The sequence below is a fragment of the Carassius auratus genome, unplaced genomic scaffold (assembly GCF_003368295.1).
Source record: "Carassius auratus strain Wakin unplaced genomic scaffold, ASM336829v1 scaf_tig00010567, whole genome shotgun sequence".
NCBI lineage: Eukaryota > Metazoa > Chordata > Actinopteri > Cypriniformes > Cyprinidae > Carassius > Carassius auratus.
Window position 1 is genome coordinate 1 of NW_020524132.1, and position 16,355 is coordinate 16,355.

Genomic DNA, 16,355 nt, shown 5'->3' on the forward strand with positions numbered 1-16,355 from the left:
CACCTGTTTTATGAAGATTTTCCACTTCTATATAATTATGTTTATGGTTATGAACGCTATAGTATTCAAGTACAAAATGTATGGTGAGCTACATAACAGTTTTAGAACCAAACCATCCATAGTCTGGAAATGAGACCACAAAGATTAACAGAACAATAGTGAGTCATTTGTTCTGTCACTTATACCACAAAGTGAGAAAGAGAGAGAGAAAAGAAAAGAAAAGAAAAAAAGACTTAGGGGAACTCAGTGTCTCCACGCCACCTTTTAAACTATATTTTCTAGTGTTTTGTCATTGAGAGCTCACTGTCTTCATCATGAATCATCATCTCTCTGCTCCTGCTGGCCTCTCTGCTCCACAGCCCTGACCTTTCACTGGTGAGACTGATTAACTAAACTCCATATTTATTTAATCACTAAAAGATGTATTATCACAACCACGACTCAGCATGGTTTCTGGATTTTTTTCTGAACTCAATAATGTGTTTCTAGGTGTTTGTAGGGTGAATAAGTTACTGTCTGTATTTCTCTCTCAGCTCATGCGGATGTTGGTATAGTGAATGGTCGGGTAGCAAAACCCCACTCCAGACCTTACATGGTTTCTCTTCAGATTAACAAGGAACATATTTGTGGTGGATTTCTCATTCATAACCAGTTTGTCTTGACTGCTGCACATTGCAGACAAAAGTGAGGCTTTTGTTTAGTCTAAACTGCAATATTTTTAATGTTTTTAGATGAATTCACAGTAGTAAATGATTTTCAAAGTTTTGTCATGAAAGGAGTATGCACAATATGCTCTTTCGAAAAGAATACAAAAAAAAAAAAAAACTTTATTTTGCTACTAAGACTTTCTTTCAACAGAAATACGATACTGACAGCTGTGATTGGGGCACATAACTTAAAGAATGAGAATGAGGGGTCTGTCCGCATCGCAGTGAAGTCTTACCACAAGCATCCAGGCTATAGCCTGGCAGACCTTCAATCCTGAATGACATTATGCTTTTGAGGGTAAAAATCTAACTAACTAACTATTTTTAATTTTAAGGACTGCACAAACACTTACTTTTAAAGTACAAACCAGATTCCAAAAAAAGTTGGGATACTGTACAAATTGTGAATAAAAACATAATGCCAATGATGTGAAGTTTCAAATTTCAATGTTTTATTCAGAATACAACATAGATGACATATCAAATGATTAAACTGAGAAAATGTATCATTTTAAGGGAAAAATAAGTTGATTGTTGGGACATAGGCCATGTTTACCACTGTGTGGCATCCCCTCTTCTTTTTATAAAAGTCTGCAAAATGTCTGGGGACTAAGGAGACAAGTTACTCAAGTTTAGGAATATGAATGTTTTCCCATTCTTTTCTAATACAGGCTTAGTTGCCTCAAAAGTTTTAGGTCTTCTTTGTCGCATATTCCTCTTATTATAATGCGCCAAATGTTTTCTATGGGTGAAAGATCTGATTTCAGATTTCAGTACCCGGATCCTTCTTCTACGCAGCCTTGATGTTGTAATTGATGCAGTATGTTGTCTGGCATTGTCCATGTTGGAAAATGCAAGGTCTTCCCTGAAAGAGTTGACGTCTGGGATGAGAGCATATGTGTTCTAGAACTTGGATATACCTTTCAGTATTGATGTTGCCTTTCCAGATGTGTAAGCTGCCCATGCCACACGCACTCATGCAACCCTATACCATCCAGAAATGCAGGCTTCTGAACTGAGCGCCGATAACAACTTGGGTTGTCCTTATCTCTTTAGTACGGATGACATGGCGTTGCGGTTTTCCAAAAAGATCTTCAAAATTTTGATTCGTTTGACCACAGAACAGTTTTCCATTTTGCCACAGTCCATTTTAATGAGCCTTGGCCCAGAGAAAAGGCCTGTGCTTCTGGATCATGTTTATATATGCCTTGTTTTTTTGACCCTACAGAGTTTTAGCTGGGCAACGGTGAATGGATTGTGTTCACCACAATGTTTCCATTACAGTAGCATTCCCTGTATGTGATGCAGTGCCGTCTAAGTACAGCTGAAGGAGCCTGTCCTCCAACAAAAAACAACCAAAGTAGGTCGTTTGTAAAAGCACCTTATTACGACCTATATTTACGTTTTAAAGTTAAGCGGCCTCTAGCGGCCATTAAAATAATGACAGTATCCGCGTTATGTCAGTCGTCATGAAATGAAATATAACGTCATTACCAATCAAAACGCACTTATTTAAATGCAATGTGTGGTCTTTTTACACCGATCTCACAGTAATTCCTTACATATTTTACTAGGTGGCTTATTTGTTCGAATGACCAACTCCTAACCCCACCCTAAACCTAACCCACATGCTAAATCATGCTAAATTATGACTTATTGAGCATACACATTTTACGTGCACATCCGTTCTGTGGGATCGAACCCATAATAGCATGATTGCCATATCAAGGTATAACACAATAATCTAACAACTAAGCTACACGAACCACAATCACAATACAAATAAAAGAGTACAAGACATTAATATGAAAACGACCTTTTGCCGATAGGGGCGCAATTGTAGTATACGCTCTGATGGGTCGTATTTCAGGGATTTGGACAAACGAACCTATATGAGTGTATTGGTTGGAGGACAGGTTGAGCTGAAGATCTTTGCCTAGGTTAATGTATATAATTTTACACGGACTCAGACCGGGCTCGGGCTCCGGTTTGCGATGTAAATGAGCGGTCATGTGATGTGTTTCGATTAGCGTTAGAAAGATGCGGAAATGCATGCGAGAAACGGAGGCTTGCCTCTGGCGATTACGTTTTGGTTGCACCAGCACTAAAGCAAAGTCTGAGGTGTGGAAAAAGTTTTGACCATGTTTATAATGAAAATAATGAGCCAGTGGGTTATATTGCTGGGTGCACAATCAGTGAGTGCAGGAACGCGCTGAAGCCTGTAAAGTGGATTCAATAATCTTCCTCCATAAAAACATGTAGGCCTAGCCTAATCTAGGTGAGTAAAGATTTTTCAAATTATAACTAAATATTAATTAAGTCTTAAATGCATAATGTAGACAGTGTAGTCTATATAGGCTAATTTTGGCATTATTCTTTTATTAAATGTCAGCTGCTAGTGGCGAAGGAAATCTGGCGGAACCTTTATCTTAATTTCGTTATTGCGAAATCAGGCTTTTAAAAAGGCTTTTAAAAAGCTGTCAATCAAAATGTACTTGTCAGGCCTCTTGTCCTGTCGTGCCTAACTTTTAAGGCCCGATTACAGCTCTACGTCTAAGGTATGGTTATCCAGTATGGTTTTCCGGCCTTGACCCCTACACATAGAGATTTTTCCAGATTCTCTGAATCTTTGGATGATATTATGCACTATAGAATGATAACTTCTAACTCTTTGCAAAATTTTCTCTAAAAAACTCCTTTCTGATATTGCTCCACCATTTTCGCCACAGCATGGGGGGGAATTGGTGATCCTATGCCCATCTTGACTTCTGAGAGACACTGCCACTTTGAGAGGCTCTTTTATACCCAATCATGTTGCCAATTGACCTAATAAGTTGCATTGGTCCTCTAGCTGTTCCTTATATGTTACGTTTACATTTTCCTGCCTCTTATTGCTAACAGTCCCAACTTTATTGGATTGTGTAGCTCTTATGAAATCCAAAATAAGCCATATTTGCCATGACATTTCAAAATATATCACTTTCAACATTTTATATTTATCTACATGCTATTGTGAATATTCTATTGAAGATATTTGTAAATTATTCCATTCCTTTTTTACTCACAATTTGTACAGTGTTCCCCAATTTTTTTGGAATCGGGTCTATAGTTTTTTAAACAGTGTATAAAGATCATAGAAAATGCAAGATGTTTAAATATAATGTAAAAAATATGATTCAGTATCTTTTAATGATAATAATGTTACTGCATTACAGCTACAAAAGAAAGTCAAAGAAAACAATAAAGTCAAGATTATTAAAATACCAAGACAAAAGGGAGACATCAAAGCCGATTCTGTCTGTAGTGTCGCTGGCTGGGGAAGCCTACGGACTAAGGCTCAGCTAATGATCGTCTAATGGAGATGAAGGTGTATATAATGGATAACACAGAATGTGAAACAAGATGGGGAGAGATATACTCAGTTCCAAAGATGATGTGTACATATGGCATTGGTGGATTCTGCGATGTATGTACAATTCACAGACTCTGTTCATTTATGAACTTGTTTAAACTGATATATGATTTTAAGGAATCTATTAATTTGTGTTTCTTAACAGGGAGATTCTGGGGGTCCGTTAGTTTGTGGAGACACTGCAGTTGGTATCGTATCATTTCATGTCTTGGATCTCTGCAATTCGCCTATGTATCCTAATGTGTATACTAAGGTTTCACCTTATCTGGAGTGGATCAACAAAATAATAAAAAATTTCAAGTGAATTCATGAATTTATTTCAATAAAAGTATCACATGAAAAACATCAATCATTTAATATGTTATCTGTCACGTCCGTGGACTGTGTTTTTTCTCCCAATGTCCTCCATGTGACCTAGTTCTCCCTCTTGTTGAGTTCTTATTTGTTTCATCTGTGCCCCGTTGATTACCTCTCATTAAGCCCTGTATTTATAGTGTCGTCTGCCTCTTGATTCCTTTTTTTCTGCTGTTATACATCCGTGTTATGTGCTACTTGAGTGTTCCTGCCAAGCTCTGTGATACCCCTTGTTTTGGATTATTAAAGATAAAAAGTATTCTGAATCTCCATCATCTCTTTGGTCCTCACAGTATCACCATGACATTATCCTTGTCACAGCCACATATACTTACAATTTGACATTAGGGAAATGAGTAATAGCTTGTTTACTTGATCATGGAGTGAAATCTTCCAAAACAGATTTCTTGTCACTGTTTATATGATCTGGACTTTAGTAAAACACACACAAAGGAATTTTTTGACATATTTTATATATTTTGGATTTTATTAAGTTGTATCTCAGACAAACTTGCAAAAAACTATTAAAGGTCCCGTTCTTCATGATCCCATGTTTCAAACTTTAGTCAATGTGTAATGTTGTTGTTACAGTATAAATAATATCTGTAAAATTCTAAAGCTCAAAATTCAATACCAAGTGAGATATTTTATTTAACAGAATTCGCCTACATCGAACGACCAATTTGGACTACATCTCTCTACTTTCTTCATTAATGACGTCACTAGAACAGTTTTTTGACTAACCTCCGCCCACAGGAATACACAAAAAGGGGGCGTGGTCTTCTCCGATGGAGAAGAGGAAGAGTTGCGTTTGTAGAGTGTATTTGTCGCCATCAGTGTTGGGGAGTAACTAGTTCCATGTAATGGCGTTACGTAATTTAATTACAAAATGAATGTAACTGTAATTAGTTACAGTTACTAAGAAAAAATTAGTAATTAAATTACAGTTACTTTATGAAATTTTAAACGATTACAAAGGGGATTACATTTGAATATTTACACACATCCACATACAGATTTAACTGATTTATTTCCCAAATTGCACAGACTATTCTGAGACATACGTCCTAATAATTTCCGGGATGTGGAAACACGGTCTGGTTCGTAGAATCCAGTCATAAAAAACAGAATGCCTAACGCAGACGGAATATGCCACATTTTGGATGACTAAATCAAAAGTAGGTCAGTACACTTGAATCAAAACATGACATAGACTAGTGTCTGTGAATATTAAGCACCCAAAATGCAATATATGACTCCTGCACGTTCTGCATGTCTGTGGAAATCAGGCGCGGACTGGACACCGGGAGAACCGGGACAATTCCCGGTGGCCTGGCAGCCCATTTGGCGCTCTATTTTAATATTGTTATTGTATAATTGCATGCCGAATGTAATAAAGCGATCATTTGCGGATCCGCCATTTGATAATTAAATCACTAATACGTCATGAAGTGTTAGTCATTACTTGTGCGCTCTCCGCGCCTCCGCCAAACGGTTTGGATCAGACTCTGAGTAATCAATGCGAGAGAGAGAGAGAGAGAGAGAGAGAGAGAGAGAGAGAGAGAGAGAGAGAGAGAGAGAGAGAATAGAGTGGACTGTTGGAGCAGAGAAGCTGAACTACTGTTCAGGGTTTCAGGTCAGTTTAATCTGTAAAGATGATTTTTTGTGTTTGTTTATTTATTTATTTAATCAAGCAGCAGCATGTGTTCATCAGTCATCACTCAAAATACTATATAAAGGGCATCATTATTATCTGTTGTAATGTTACAGTAGTAATTTAGCTGAAAAATAATCAGATTTTTTTGGGGAAGCTACGACAGACAACAACACAACTCTTACGAAAAATTTACGTTTTATTATTTTAACTATAAATCCAGAGAAAATGGTTCCTATTGTTTAACTGTGGTAACCAAAAATGTAAAATTCATTTACAAATTTATGTATTTAAAAATAAACACAAATCCATCTGCACAAAAAAAAAAAAAAACAAGGTTATTTTACTTTATATAGGCTAATAGAAGCAATAGAAGGGAAAAACATGACTCGTGTACAGTATTAGGATTTTTCTATAAAGATATTGTAGTATTGTAGAGTATTGTAAAGTATAATTTTATTCAAACTTGAGTATTACAGTCATGAGAGAGATAGATAGCAGGGCAAAATAAAGAGACTGAAGAGAAAAATGGAAGTGAAGGTGTAGTTCAGGAGAGAACTTTTAATTATTTTTCATGGCCCCAAATTAAAGATTTAAACCTTTTTTATGTCAGGTCCATACAAAAAATAGTTTTGTCCATGAATTTGTTTGTATGAGTTAGAATTTTCCAGTCTGATTTTTTTTTTTCCCAGTCTGCCCCTCCTGTAAATTAATGGCAAAGACATGGTTTCATTTGCTACACATAGGCCTACTGAAGCTCGCAGTGTTTTCAACCTCTGCCGCCTCAATATAGGAGTACACAAGCACATAAACATAATCTCTAGAACTGCTCTGTGTCACTTCATGCATTTTACTTATTTTGAGAAAACTATCATCATATACAAATAGACAGCAGTTTAAAAAACCACAAATGTTTCAAGAGTTTATTGCACAGAATATGTCACATGCTTATTAGATAACTGTATTTAAGTTGATGTATGCTTTTATTTATTATTATTTAATTTTCACAAATTTAAAAAAGTAATCAAAAAGTACTCAAAAGTAATTAGTTACATTACTTTAATAAAGTAATTGAAAAAGTTACACTACTATTACATTTTAAACAGGGTAACTTGTAAATCTGTAACTGGTCGCCATGTTGTCAAAACGCTGATATTTTCATCTCGGAGTCTAATCACCCTTTGTTTGGCCTTCCCAGGGATGCTGTACTTAGAGATCAATGGGTACAATTTATGTTTAACTCGGTTACCAAAAATTATAATCCACATGTTAAACTATGTGCAGCACATTTTGCTGAGGACAGCTTCCTCAATCTCAATCAGTTTAATGCCGGATTCGCACAAAGATTATTCTTGCAAGATGGAGCAGTTCCCTCTTTGTCTGGAGAAAGCGTTGTTTATGGACCACAATCGGTAAGTATATTTTATTATTTAAGTTGGTGCATTTAACAGTTTCTGTAACTTATTACACAAAGGGCAACGCTGTTTAGTAGGGGTGCTCCGATCACGATCGGGCCGATCGTTATGCGCATCTCGTGAGTAAAGCCGGTTTTCTTATCAGCGGTTAATTCCATCAGGTGCGTGATTTCACATAGAGCAGCTGTTACTACACAGAGCCGTTGTTAATAGAGAAGATGCGCAAATCACGTTAATTTTCAGCGTTTATTGGCGCATCTTCTCAGTTAACAACGGCTCTGTGTAGTAACAGCTGCTCTATGTGAAATCACGCACCTCATGGAATTAACCGCTGATTATAGAACCGGCTTTACTGACGAGATGCGCATTAACGATCGGCCGATCGTGATCGGAGCACCCCTACTGTTTAGCTTTGTTAACTAGATGGTAGGGGCTGTGCAAAAAATCGAATGCGATTTTCATGCGCATCTCGTCAGTAAAAACTTAAAAAAAACCTTAAAAGTACATCTCCAGCACGTGCATTCAGATCAGGATTGCCAGGTTTTCAAAACAAATCCTGCCCACTTGCTTCTCAAAACTAGTCCAAAATTAGTCCAATCGCGTTTCCAGGAGGACAACGTGCACTCAGCTGCTGTTGAATCACACAATAAAATAAATGGTTCGGTGGGCAACCGGACGGAGGCGTCACCCCTTCTAAGGCCATCTTGACCTTCGACTTGTCCTCCCATACGAGTGCTGAGACCACTAATTTCTCAGGCAAAATACACTCGGCAGTCACCGGACAGGCGGACGGATCAAAAAGACATGACAAAGAATTCGGGTTTGACATTTTTGGAACCCGGGCGGTACGATAGGGTAATTTGACTGCCAACAACTCTCTATTGCCAATGTCATAATTACGTTCGGAAGGAGATAGTCGATGTGAGAAAAACACGCAAGGGTGTACCTTATCGTCCGAAGCAGCATGTTGGGACAACACTGCTCCTACCCCCACTTCTGACGTGTCGACCTCCACCACGAACTGCCGTGTGGGATCAGGGGCCACAAGGATGGGAGCCGAAACGAAGCGGTTCTTGAGGTTAGTGAACGCAGCCTCAGCTGCGTCCGACCACGTGAACGGAGTACTGGGAGAGGTCAAGGCTGTCAGAGGTGAGGCTAGTTGGCTGAAATTACGAATGAAACGTCGATAGAAATTGGCGAACCCCAAAAACTGCTGTATGGCCTTACGGGAGTCTGGAGATGGCCAATCCATCACAGCCTTAACTTTGTCAGGGTGCATACGTATTCCCTCGGACGAAACGATATACCCTAGGAAAGGGACAGACTGTGCATGTAATACGCATTTCTCCGCCGTGACAAAAAGCCCATTCTCAAGTAACCTCTGGAGCACTCGTCTGACGTGTTGAACGTGTTCCTGGAGAGATGAAGAAAAAATCAGTATGTCATCCAGGTAAACAAATATAAACTGATCTACCATATCTCTCAACACGTCATTCACGAGTGCTTGGAGAACCCCGGGCGAGTTGGAGAGCCCGAACGGCATCACCAAGTACTCAAAGTGCCCTCTAGGGGTATTAAAGGCGGTTTTCCATCCCCTCTTCCTGATGCGGACCAAATGATAAGCATTACGTAAATCCAATTTAGTGAATATAGATGCTCCCTGCAACCTCTCGAAAGCTGAAGACATGAGTGGTAATGGATAGGTGTTCTTTATTGTGATGTTGTTCAGCTCTCGGTAATCAATGCAAGGTCGCAGAGAACGTGGAACGAGGCACAACACGGGTGTTGGTTGAAATTGTTGAATAAAGTTGTTATTATTGTTTTCTTCGCGTACAAAAAAATACTCTTTTTGCTTAATAACGTTATGGTTGAACCACTGATGGCAGATGGACTATTCTGACTATGTCTTTCATACATTTCTGGACCTTGACAGTGCAAGTTACTAGGTAGTGTATGGGACAGTCACAACCTTCTTGGTTTTCATCCAAAATATCTTAAATTGAGTTGTCAAGATGAATTGAGCGTTTACGGATTTGGAATGACATTGGGGTTCGTGATTAATAAAAATTAAATAAAACATTTTGGGGTTGAAGTAACTCTTTAGGTTATTTATAAGGTATTATGCTTATAAATACATGCTGAAACTGTGGCTGGAACCGCTTACTTGTTTACAGAATTTGTATTTTCTGTATGGTGAATGGAATGTAGTGTATTATATAGGGTACATGGAATGATTCAGACAGTTTAAATATGCTTTCCATATTTGTATCTGTACTCTATTGTATTTATTTGTGCTGTTGCTTGTAGTTAGAATATTCTTTATAATATGATATATATATATATATAATTATAATAAAAAAAAAAATTAAGTATAGTTTTTTCATAAACATAGCACATACAATGGTACCGAAACCGTGACTCTAAAACTGTGAAACAAACCGAACTGTGAAAAAGTTGAACTCCACCCTAATATTTACATAATTATTTGGCAGACGGACGCTTTCATTTAAAGCAACTTACAATAGAGTTGCATTATATACAAATGTATATAATGATAGATGTTTTAAAAGAGCATCTTGATGACAAACTAGCACACTGTTTTACATATGGGGATACAGTAGTTTTTAGTGCCAAAATTGACCAGAAATTGATTTTCCATTTCTAGCCTACAATATGTAGCCTAGTGTACAATGCTTATTTATTTTGAAGGTGACGAAAGAAGCAACAGTAGCACTAGTGCTGCTAGTGCTCCTGCTTTGAACAAGAGGGGGTGGGTAGTTTAGCTTTTGAGTCAGAGCAGGAAACCTTCAGGTAAAGTTTAAGCTATAAGCAAAACTAAACATGCTGGCTATACTCTTAGAGAAAAAAAAAAAAAAGAAAAAAAAAAAAAAAAAAAAAAAAATTATATATATATATATATATGCAATGAATGCAAAAATAAAAGAAAAGATTACTACTCAGGTGTGTGTCTATGGCCATGGAGGTAGCTGTAGTGTATGTAAAAACAATATCAAATTGAGACCATCAGTAGTGAGAAATGTACCTTCAGTTATATATTGAAAAATATGCTCAGATCGAGAAAGAGTATCTCAGTATTGTCTTTACTTGCCAAAGATTTCAGAATTACTTGCACAACTGAGAGTTGGTAACAGCAGAGACTAACCACAAACCCTTTGATCTCTATTTCCAGAAAACCACTTATCATGCACCCAAGCAGCTTCAAAGCATGATTCTGACACTTCAACACTACAGCCTCAAGCTTGTCCACAAGCTGGGGCCTAAAATGTTCATCGATTTACTTGCTGACTATACAGACAAGAAAGCAGCTTAACAGCAGCATTCCATATGTTATCTGCAGAAAAGAAGTAGTAAGATGTACAACTCGTCAACGAAGAATACCTTTGGCCAGAAGACTTTCTGATTAAGGGGCCGTTCACATATCGCGTCTTTTGCACGCGCAAGTTCGTTATTTCCAATGTAGGCGTGCTCATAATGGAAGCGACGCGGAGGCAACGGGCACGCGGTGCGACGCGCCCATTTTTCCAGGCGTGTCCACACCGCATCGAGTTAAAAACATCTCAACTTTTCAGAGAGCCGCAAGCGCACCGCGGGTTATGTGACAAGAACTAACTAATCAGCTTCATCCTTTCCCGTAACAACGTTGAAAACTTAGCCAAGATGAAGGAACAGCTGTTCATAGCTGTATAGGGATTGCCATTTTGAAATAAATTTAGTAGCAGCGCTACAGCGAGCGATTTTTAGAGCTGCAAATCCATTTATCCTTTGCTGAAATTTCCGCGTCTTCATGGAGAGGGCACGTCATGGTTGCTTTGCAAAGGCAGACGCCTCAGGGGCGCAACTGCCCAAGCGCTTTGGAAAGATGGAAAAAGTGGCGCGCCTAGCGTTTTCCACGCGTTTTTAGGCGAGATATGTATACGGCCCCTAACAGTTCAACTTACAGCACACAATCAACTGAAAGAAACCATGCTATCTCATGACATCCTAAGCAGGCCATGACAAATTGTCATCATGGACTTGTCCAGTCATTGGCAAAAGGGGACTATGTTCTAATTGTGAACCACTTCTCAGATTTTTGGGAGATTTAAATGGGGTTTTATTAACAAAGTTCGGGAGGAGCACGATCAGATAATCATCCAATTTGGCACAGGTGCATCTTGTTTAGCTAATCATCTTAACTAGCACAACAAGTGTATATATATCCAGCCTTCCTACCTCCTGTCCTACGACAGTTTTTCAGCATCCCTCCTCCACCTAACTTTTAAACTATTTTATCCCAAAATTAAGGATAGGGGAGTTCTTTGGGTTCAGGCTATGCTCCGGGCCCGGACCCATCCCCCAGGACAGCATGGAAAAATATGCTTACTATTCGCTTTCAGACTATAGATTTAAGGGTGAATTTGTGAATTGCTTCTTGATTTATCTGCAGAGACAGTCATCAACCACTGCAAAGCTCAGTTTGCTCAACAAGGTCAACCAAACTGGTTGATCATAGATAATGACCCTCAGTTTGGTGCCCTGCTTCCAGCTGGGATTTTGAGCATATCACTTTCTTACAAGATATTTTAAGTCAAATGGAAATGCTGAGTTTGATGCTCTTTTATTTACACAGAGTTTTGTTAGTGATAACTCACTGTCTACTTTGAACATGGCCAATATCTCTCTGCTCCCACACCTGACTTTCACTGGTGAGACTGATTGTATTAAAGCACATCACACTGATTTTTTAAGAATATCTAATTGGTAGGTACAGAAGAAGATGACTTCTAACTCTATCTCTCTCTCAACTCATGTGAATGTGGGTATAGTGAAGCAAAACCCCACTCTAGACCTTACATGGTTTCTGTTCAGAAGAGCTGTAAACATGTCTCTGGTGGATTCCTCATTTCTGATAGATTTGTCATAACTGCAACACATTGCAGGAAGACGTACAGTAAGACTTAAATTTAGTCTAAACTGCAATGATAAGTTTCATTATATCATAGTTTAAAGATCTTGTTCATTACACTAATAAGACTTTCTTACACAGAAATAAGAAACTAACAGCTGTGGTGGGCGTGCATGACTTAAAAAAAGAAAAAAAGAAGGAGGGTTCTGATCGCATCAGAGAGAAGTCTTACCACAAGCATCCAGACTTTAACAATCGCACTTTGCATAATGACATTAGTGACATTAACAGTAGTTCAAATGACTCTTATTGAATGATTAGTCAGACTGTATTTAAAAAATGATAATGTTATTGTATTACAGCTAGAGAAAAAAGTAAAAAAAAAAAAAAAAAAACAAGATTGTCAAGACAATGTCCATACCAACACAAGAGGGAGACATCCAAGCTGATTCTATCTGCAGTGTTGCCAACTGAGGAAGACTGGAAATAGAGCACATGTCTCATGGAAGCAGAGGTGAATATCATGAATAACACTGAATGCAAAAATAAATGGAACGACAACTACTCAGTATGTGTCTACGGTCATGGAGGTAACTGTAGTACATTTAAAAACAATATCAAGTTGAGACCATCAGTAGTGAGAAATGTCAATTCAGTTAGATATTGATCTGTGTTCACAGGGAGATTCAGGAGGTCCTTTGGTTTGTGGAGACACTGTAGTTGGTGTCACATTGTTTGGTGACCATAAAGTCTGCAATAGTCGTGAAAGACCTGAGGTTTATGCAAAGATTTCAGATTACCCTGCATGGATCCAGTCCTTAATTGCAAATGTTAAGTATTTATCGCAATGAGAAAGAATGATTTTTTTTTTGTACTTAAAGTGGTCCTTATTATTGCAGCTCCAAAATATTTTTTGTAAAATATCTTAATTTTTATATTCAACATTTCTAAAGAGAATTCAGCCCATTGCAGATACAATTTTAAATGGGCCAACATACTGTGGGCTGAGTTTACTTCTTGGGAGCCGCAGCTTGAGGTCCCGTGTGGAGAGCCAGACCCTCTGTCCAGGTTGGTAAGGAGGGTATGGGCGATGTTGTTTATTGGCATGGATCTCCTGATTCTGGACAGCCCTTTGGAGACATACATGAGCTCTGTCCCACATCCACGACGACGAATCCAGTCATCTATTTAAGGTACCATATATGTTCTCCTGACCAAGGGAGTTTAACTCTGCAGGATGATGGCCCTACAAGAGCAGGATTGGTACCACTGTTCTGCCATAGATGTAAAGATATAGTCATCTAAATATAATAATATTAGTTTAAAGTTAATGTTAACATTTGCTAACTGCTTTTAAATAAAAATATCTTTAAATCAGAGCCTGGGCTCAGGGCCTGATCCCATAGACAGATAGCTCAACCACTCAGCTGTTAATCTATAAAATTGTGCCTTGCTTCTGAGAAATGTTTTTTTTTAACAATGAAATAGCATGAAAAGTGCTGAACACGTTTCTGTGTGCGAGTCTGTGGGTATGTGTGTTTGTACTGAGAAGGAGATCAGAAAAAAGTAAAAAAAAATATATATATATTTTTAAATATATAAATAATAATGTAAGTAATTTGTCATTTATATACTGTTTGTCATATTTATTTGCTTGATTAGTGTCTTTTTGATTTGTTTGCTGCGGCAAAGTTCTTTGAAATAACTGAAATAATAAATATCTATAAAAAAAAAGCATTTGTAGGTAAAAAAAAACAACAAAAAAAACTACAGTTCTATTATGACCTGTAAATTATTAAAGAATCAAAATGCATGCATGCATGCTTCATTTTGTATATCTTTAGTCTGAAGGTAAGACCGGAAGTAGGGGAACATTATCTTTTGATCACTGTGTTGCTCATATAGCAAAAAAAAAAAAAAAAACAGAACTTGGTGAACTCAGTCTCTCCGCCCACTATCAAACTATATATACAGTGATTTCCAGTGAGAGCTCATTGATTGTCTTCATCATGACCATCATCTCTCTGCTCCTGCTGGCCTCTCTGCTGCCACACCTGACGTTCACTGGTGAGACTGATTAAAAAACAGCACATTATTCAAATGTTTTAAGAACATTAAATTTTTATTTACTGAAGAAGCTGATTTCTCTCTCTCAGCTTCTCAGCATGTGAATGTGGGTATAGTGAATGGCACAGAAGCAAAACCCCACTCCAGACCTTACATGGTTTCTGTTCAGTTGAATAAGAAACACATCTGTGGTGGATTCCTCATTTCTGATGAGTTTGTGTTGACTGCTGGTCATTGCAGGGAAGGGTGAGGGTTTGTGTAGTTACAATAATTTTGTGACTGCTGTGCATTGTATGATGTAACTGAGCATCATGACTTTCTCTTTCAACAGGACTCAGATTCTGACGGTGGTGATTGGTGCTCATGACTTAAGGAACAGTAAGAATTCAGATCGTATCGGAGTGCAGTTCTACATCCCACATCCAAGCTATAAAATTCATCTTCCCTGGAATGACATTATGCTTTTGAGGGTAACGACTTGTAATACAGTAAATCTAGCTGTTGACAACTTCACAAACATCACTATAATCAGCAGCAGTTCAGTTTTATAATAGATGTTTAAATTAGTTTATTTATACAAGTTGTGTTTTTGAATTACAGTTACAGGAAAAAGTCAACCTAAACAACTATGTTGAATGGATATCATTACCAAAGAAAGGTGAAGATGTCGAGGTGAATACTTGTAGTGTCGCGGGCTGGGGAAAACTGTGTACTAATTGTCAAAAGAGTGATTGTCTAATGGAGGCAAACGTGCATATAATGAACAACAGTGAATGTCAAAAGAGGTGGGGATGGATGTTTTCAGACTCACAGATGATGTGCACACATGGCCATGGTGGATCCTGCATTGTACGTACAAAAGATGATTCACACACTTTGATTCTTATGTTAATTTATGAACTGAGATTCAACTGATACATTATAAGGTATTTTATTGACTTTTTCTCTTAACAGGGGGATTCTGGGGGTCCTTTGGTTTGTGGAAACACTGCAGTTGGCGTCACAATATTTGGATATAAATTCCTTTGCAATTCACCTGTGAAACCTAATGTGTATATTAAGATTTCACCATATATTCCATGGATCAACAGAATAATTAGAAATGTGAAGTGAGTTCAGTTCTTAAATTCTTTTGCATAACCTGTCTTAATAAAAGTATCACTTAGCAATCATCAATCATTCAAAGTGTATTTATTGTCCTAAGCATATATGTACTGTATTTATGTGTGTGGGTGTGTCTGTGTGCATATATATAAATACTGTATTCGAATATTTGGGCTCATAAAAAATGAAAATTGAAATATTTGTTCATTTGAATTAGGTTTAAAGTAAAACACATTATTTTTTAATGAAGTTTTTGTCACCATTTCTGAACAAGCAAACAATTATACCTCCTTGTTTTCTTTTAGTTAAAGACGCGTGTAAACTATATATATATATATATATATAACAACAAAAGTATTTAAGCCCAAGCAGAGCAAACGCAAAAAATAAAGCAGAAAATGTCAATTCCAGTACAGAGTTGCCTATATTACACTCACCTAAAGGATTATTAGGAACACCTGTTCAATTTCTCATTAATGCAATTATCTAATCAACCAATCACATGGCAGTTGCTTTAATGCATTTAGGGGTGTGGTCCTGGTCAAGACAATCTCCTGAACTCCAAACTGAATTTCAGAATGGGAAAGAAAGGTGATGTAAGCAATTTTGAGCATTGCATGGTTGTTGGTGCCAGACAGGCCGGTCTAAGTATTTCACAATCTGCTCAGTTACTGGGATTTTCACGCACAACCATTTCTAGGGTTTACAGAGAATGGTGTGAAAAGGGAAAAACATC

General features: G+C 37.7%; 2 protein-coding genes across 2 annotated transcripts; both read left to right on the top strand.

The window, feature by feature from the left end:
* Nucleotides 1–533: 533 nt before the first annotated feature.
* On the top strand, nt 534–4,455 carry LOC113072800 (complement factor D-like; the record flags this gene model as incomplete). Its single annotated transcript, XM_026245776.1, has 4 exons — nt 534–684; nt 859–962; nt 4,043–4,173; nt 4,265–4,455. Coding segments are annotated over 4 exons (545 nt in total), but the record flags the coding sequence as incomplete, so codon positions are not given.
* Nucleotides 4,456–13,032: 8,577 nt separating this feature from the next.
* LOC113072799 (mast cell protease 1A-like) lies at nt 13,033–15,647 on the top strand. The gene is made up of 8 exons (XM_026245775.1): nt 13,033–13,038; nt 13,129–13,149; nt 14,293–14,299; nt 14,375–14,515; nt 14,632–14,761; nt 14,847–14,985; nt 15,116–15,364; nt 15,470–15,647. The coding sequence occupies exons 1-8, from the start codon at nt 13,033–13,035 to the stop codon at nt 15,626–15,628; spliced, it is 852 nt and encodes a 283-aa protein (XP_026101560.1). The 3' UTR covers nt 15,629–15,647.
* Nucleotides 15,648–16,355: the final 708 nt, after the last annotated feature.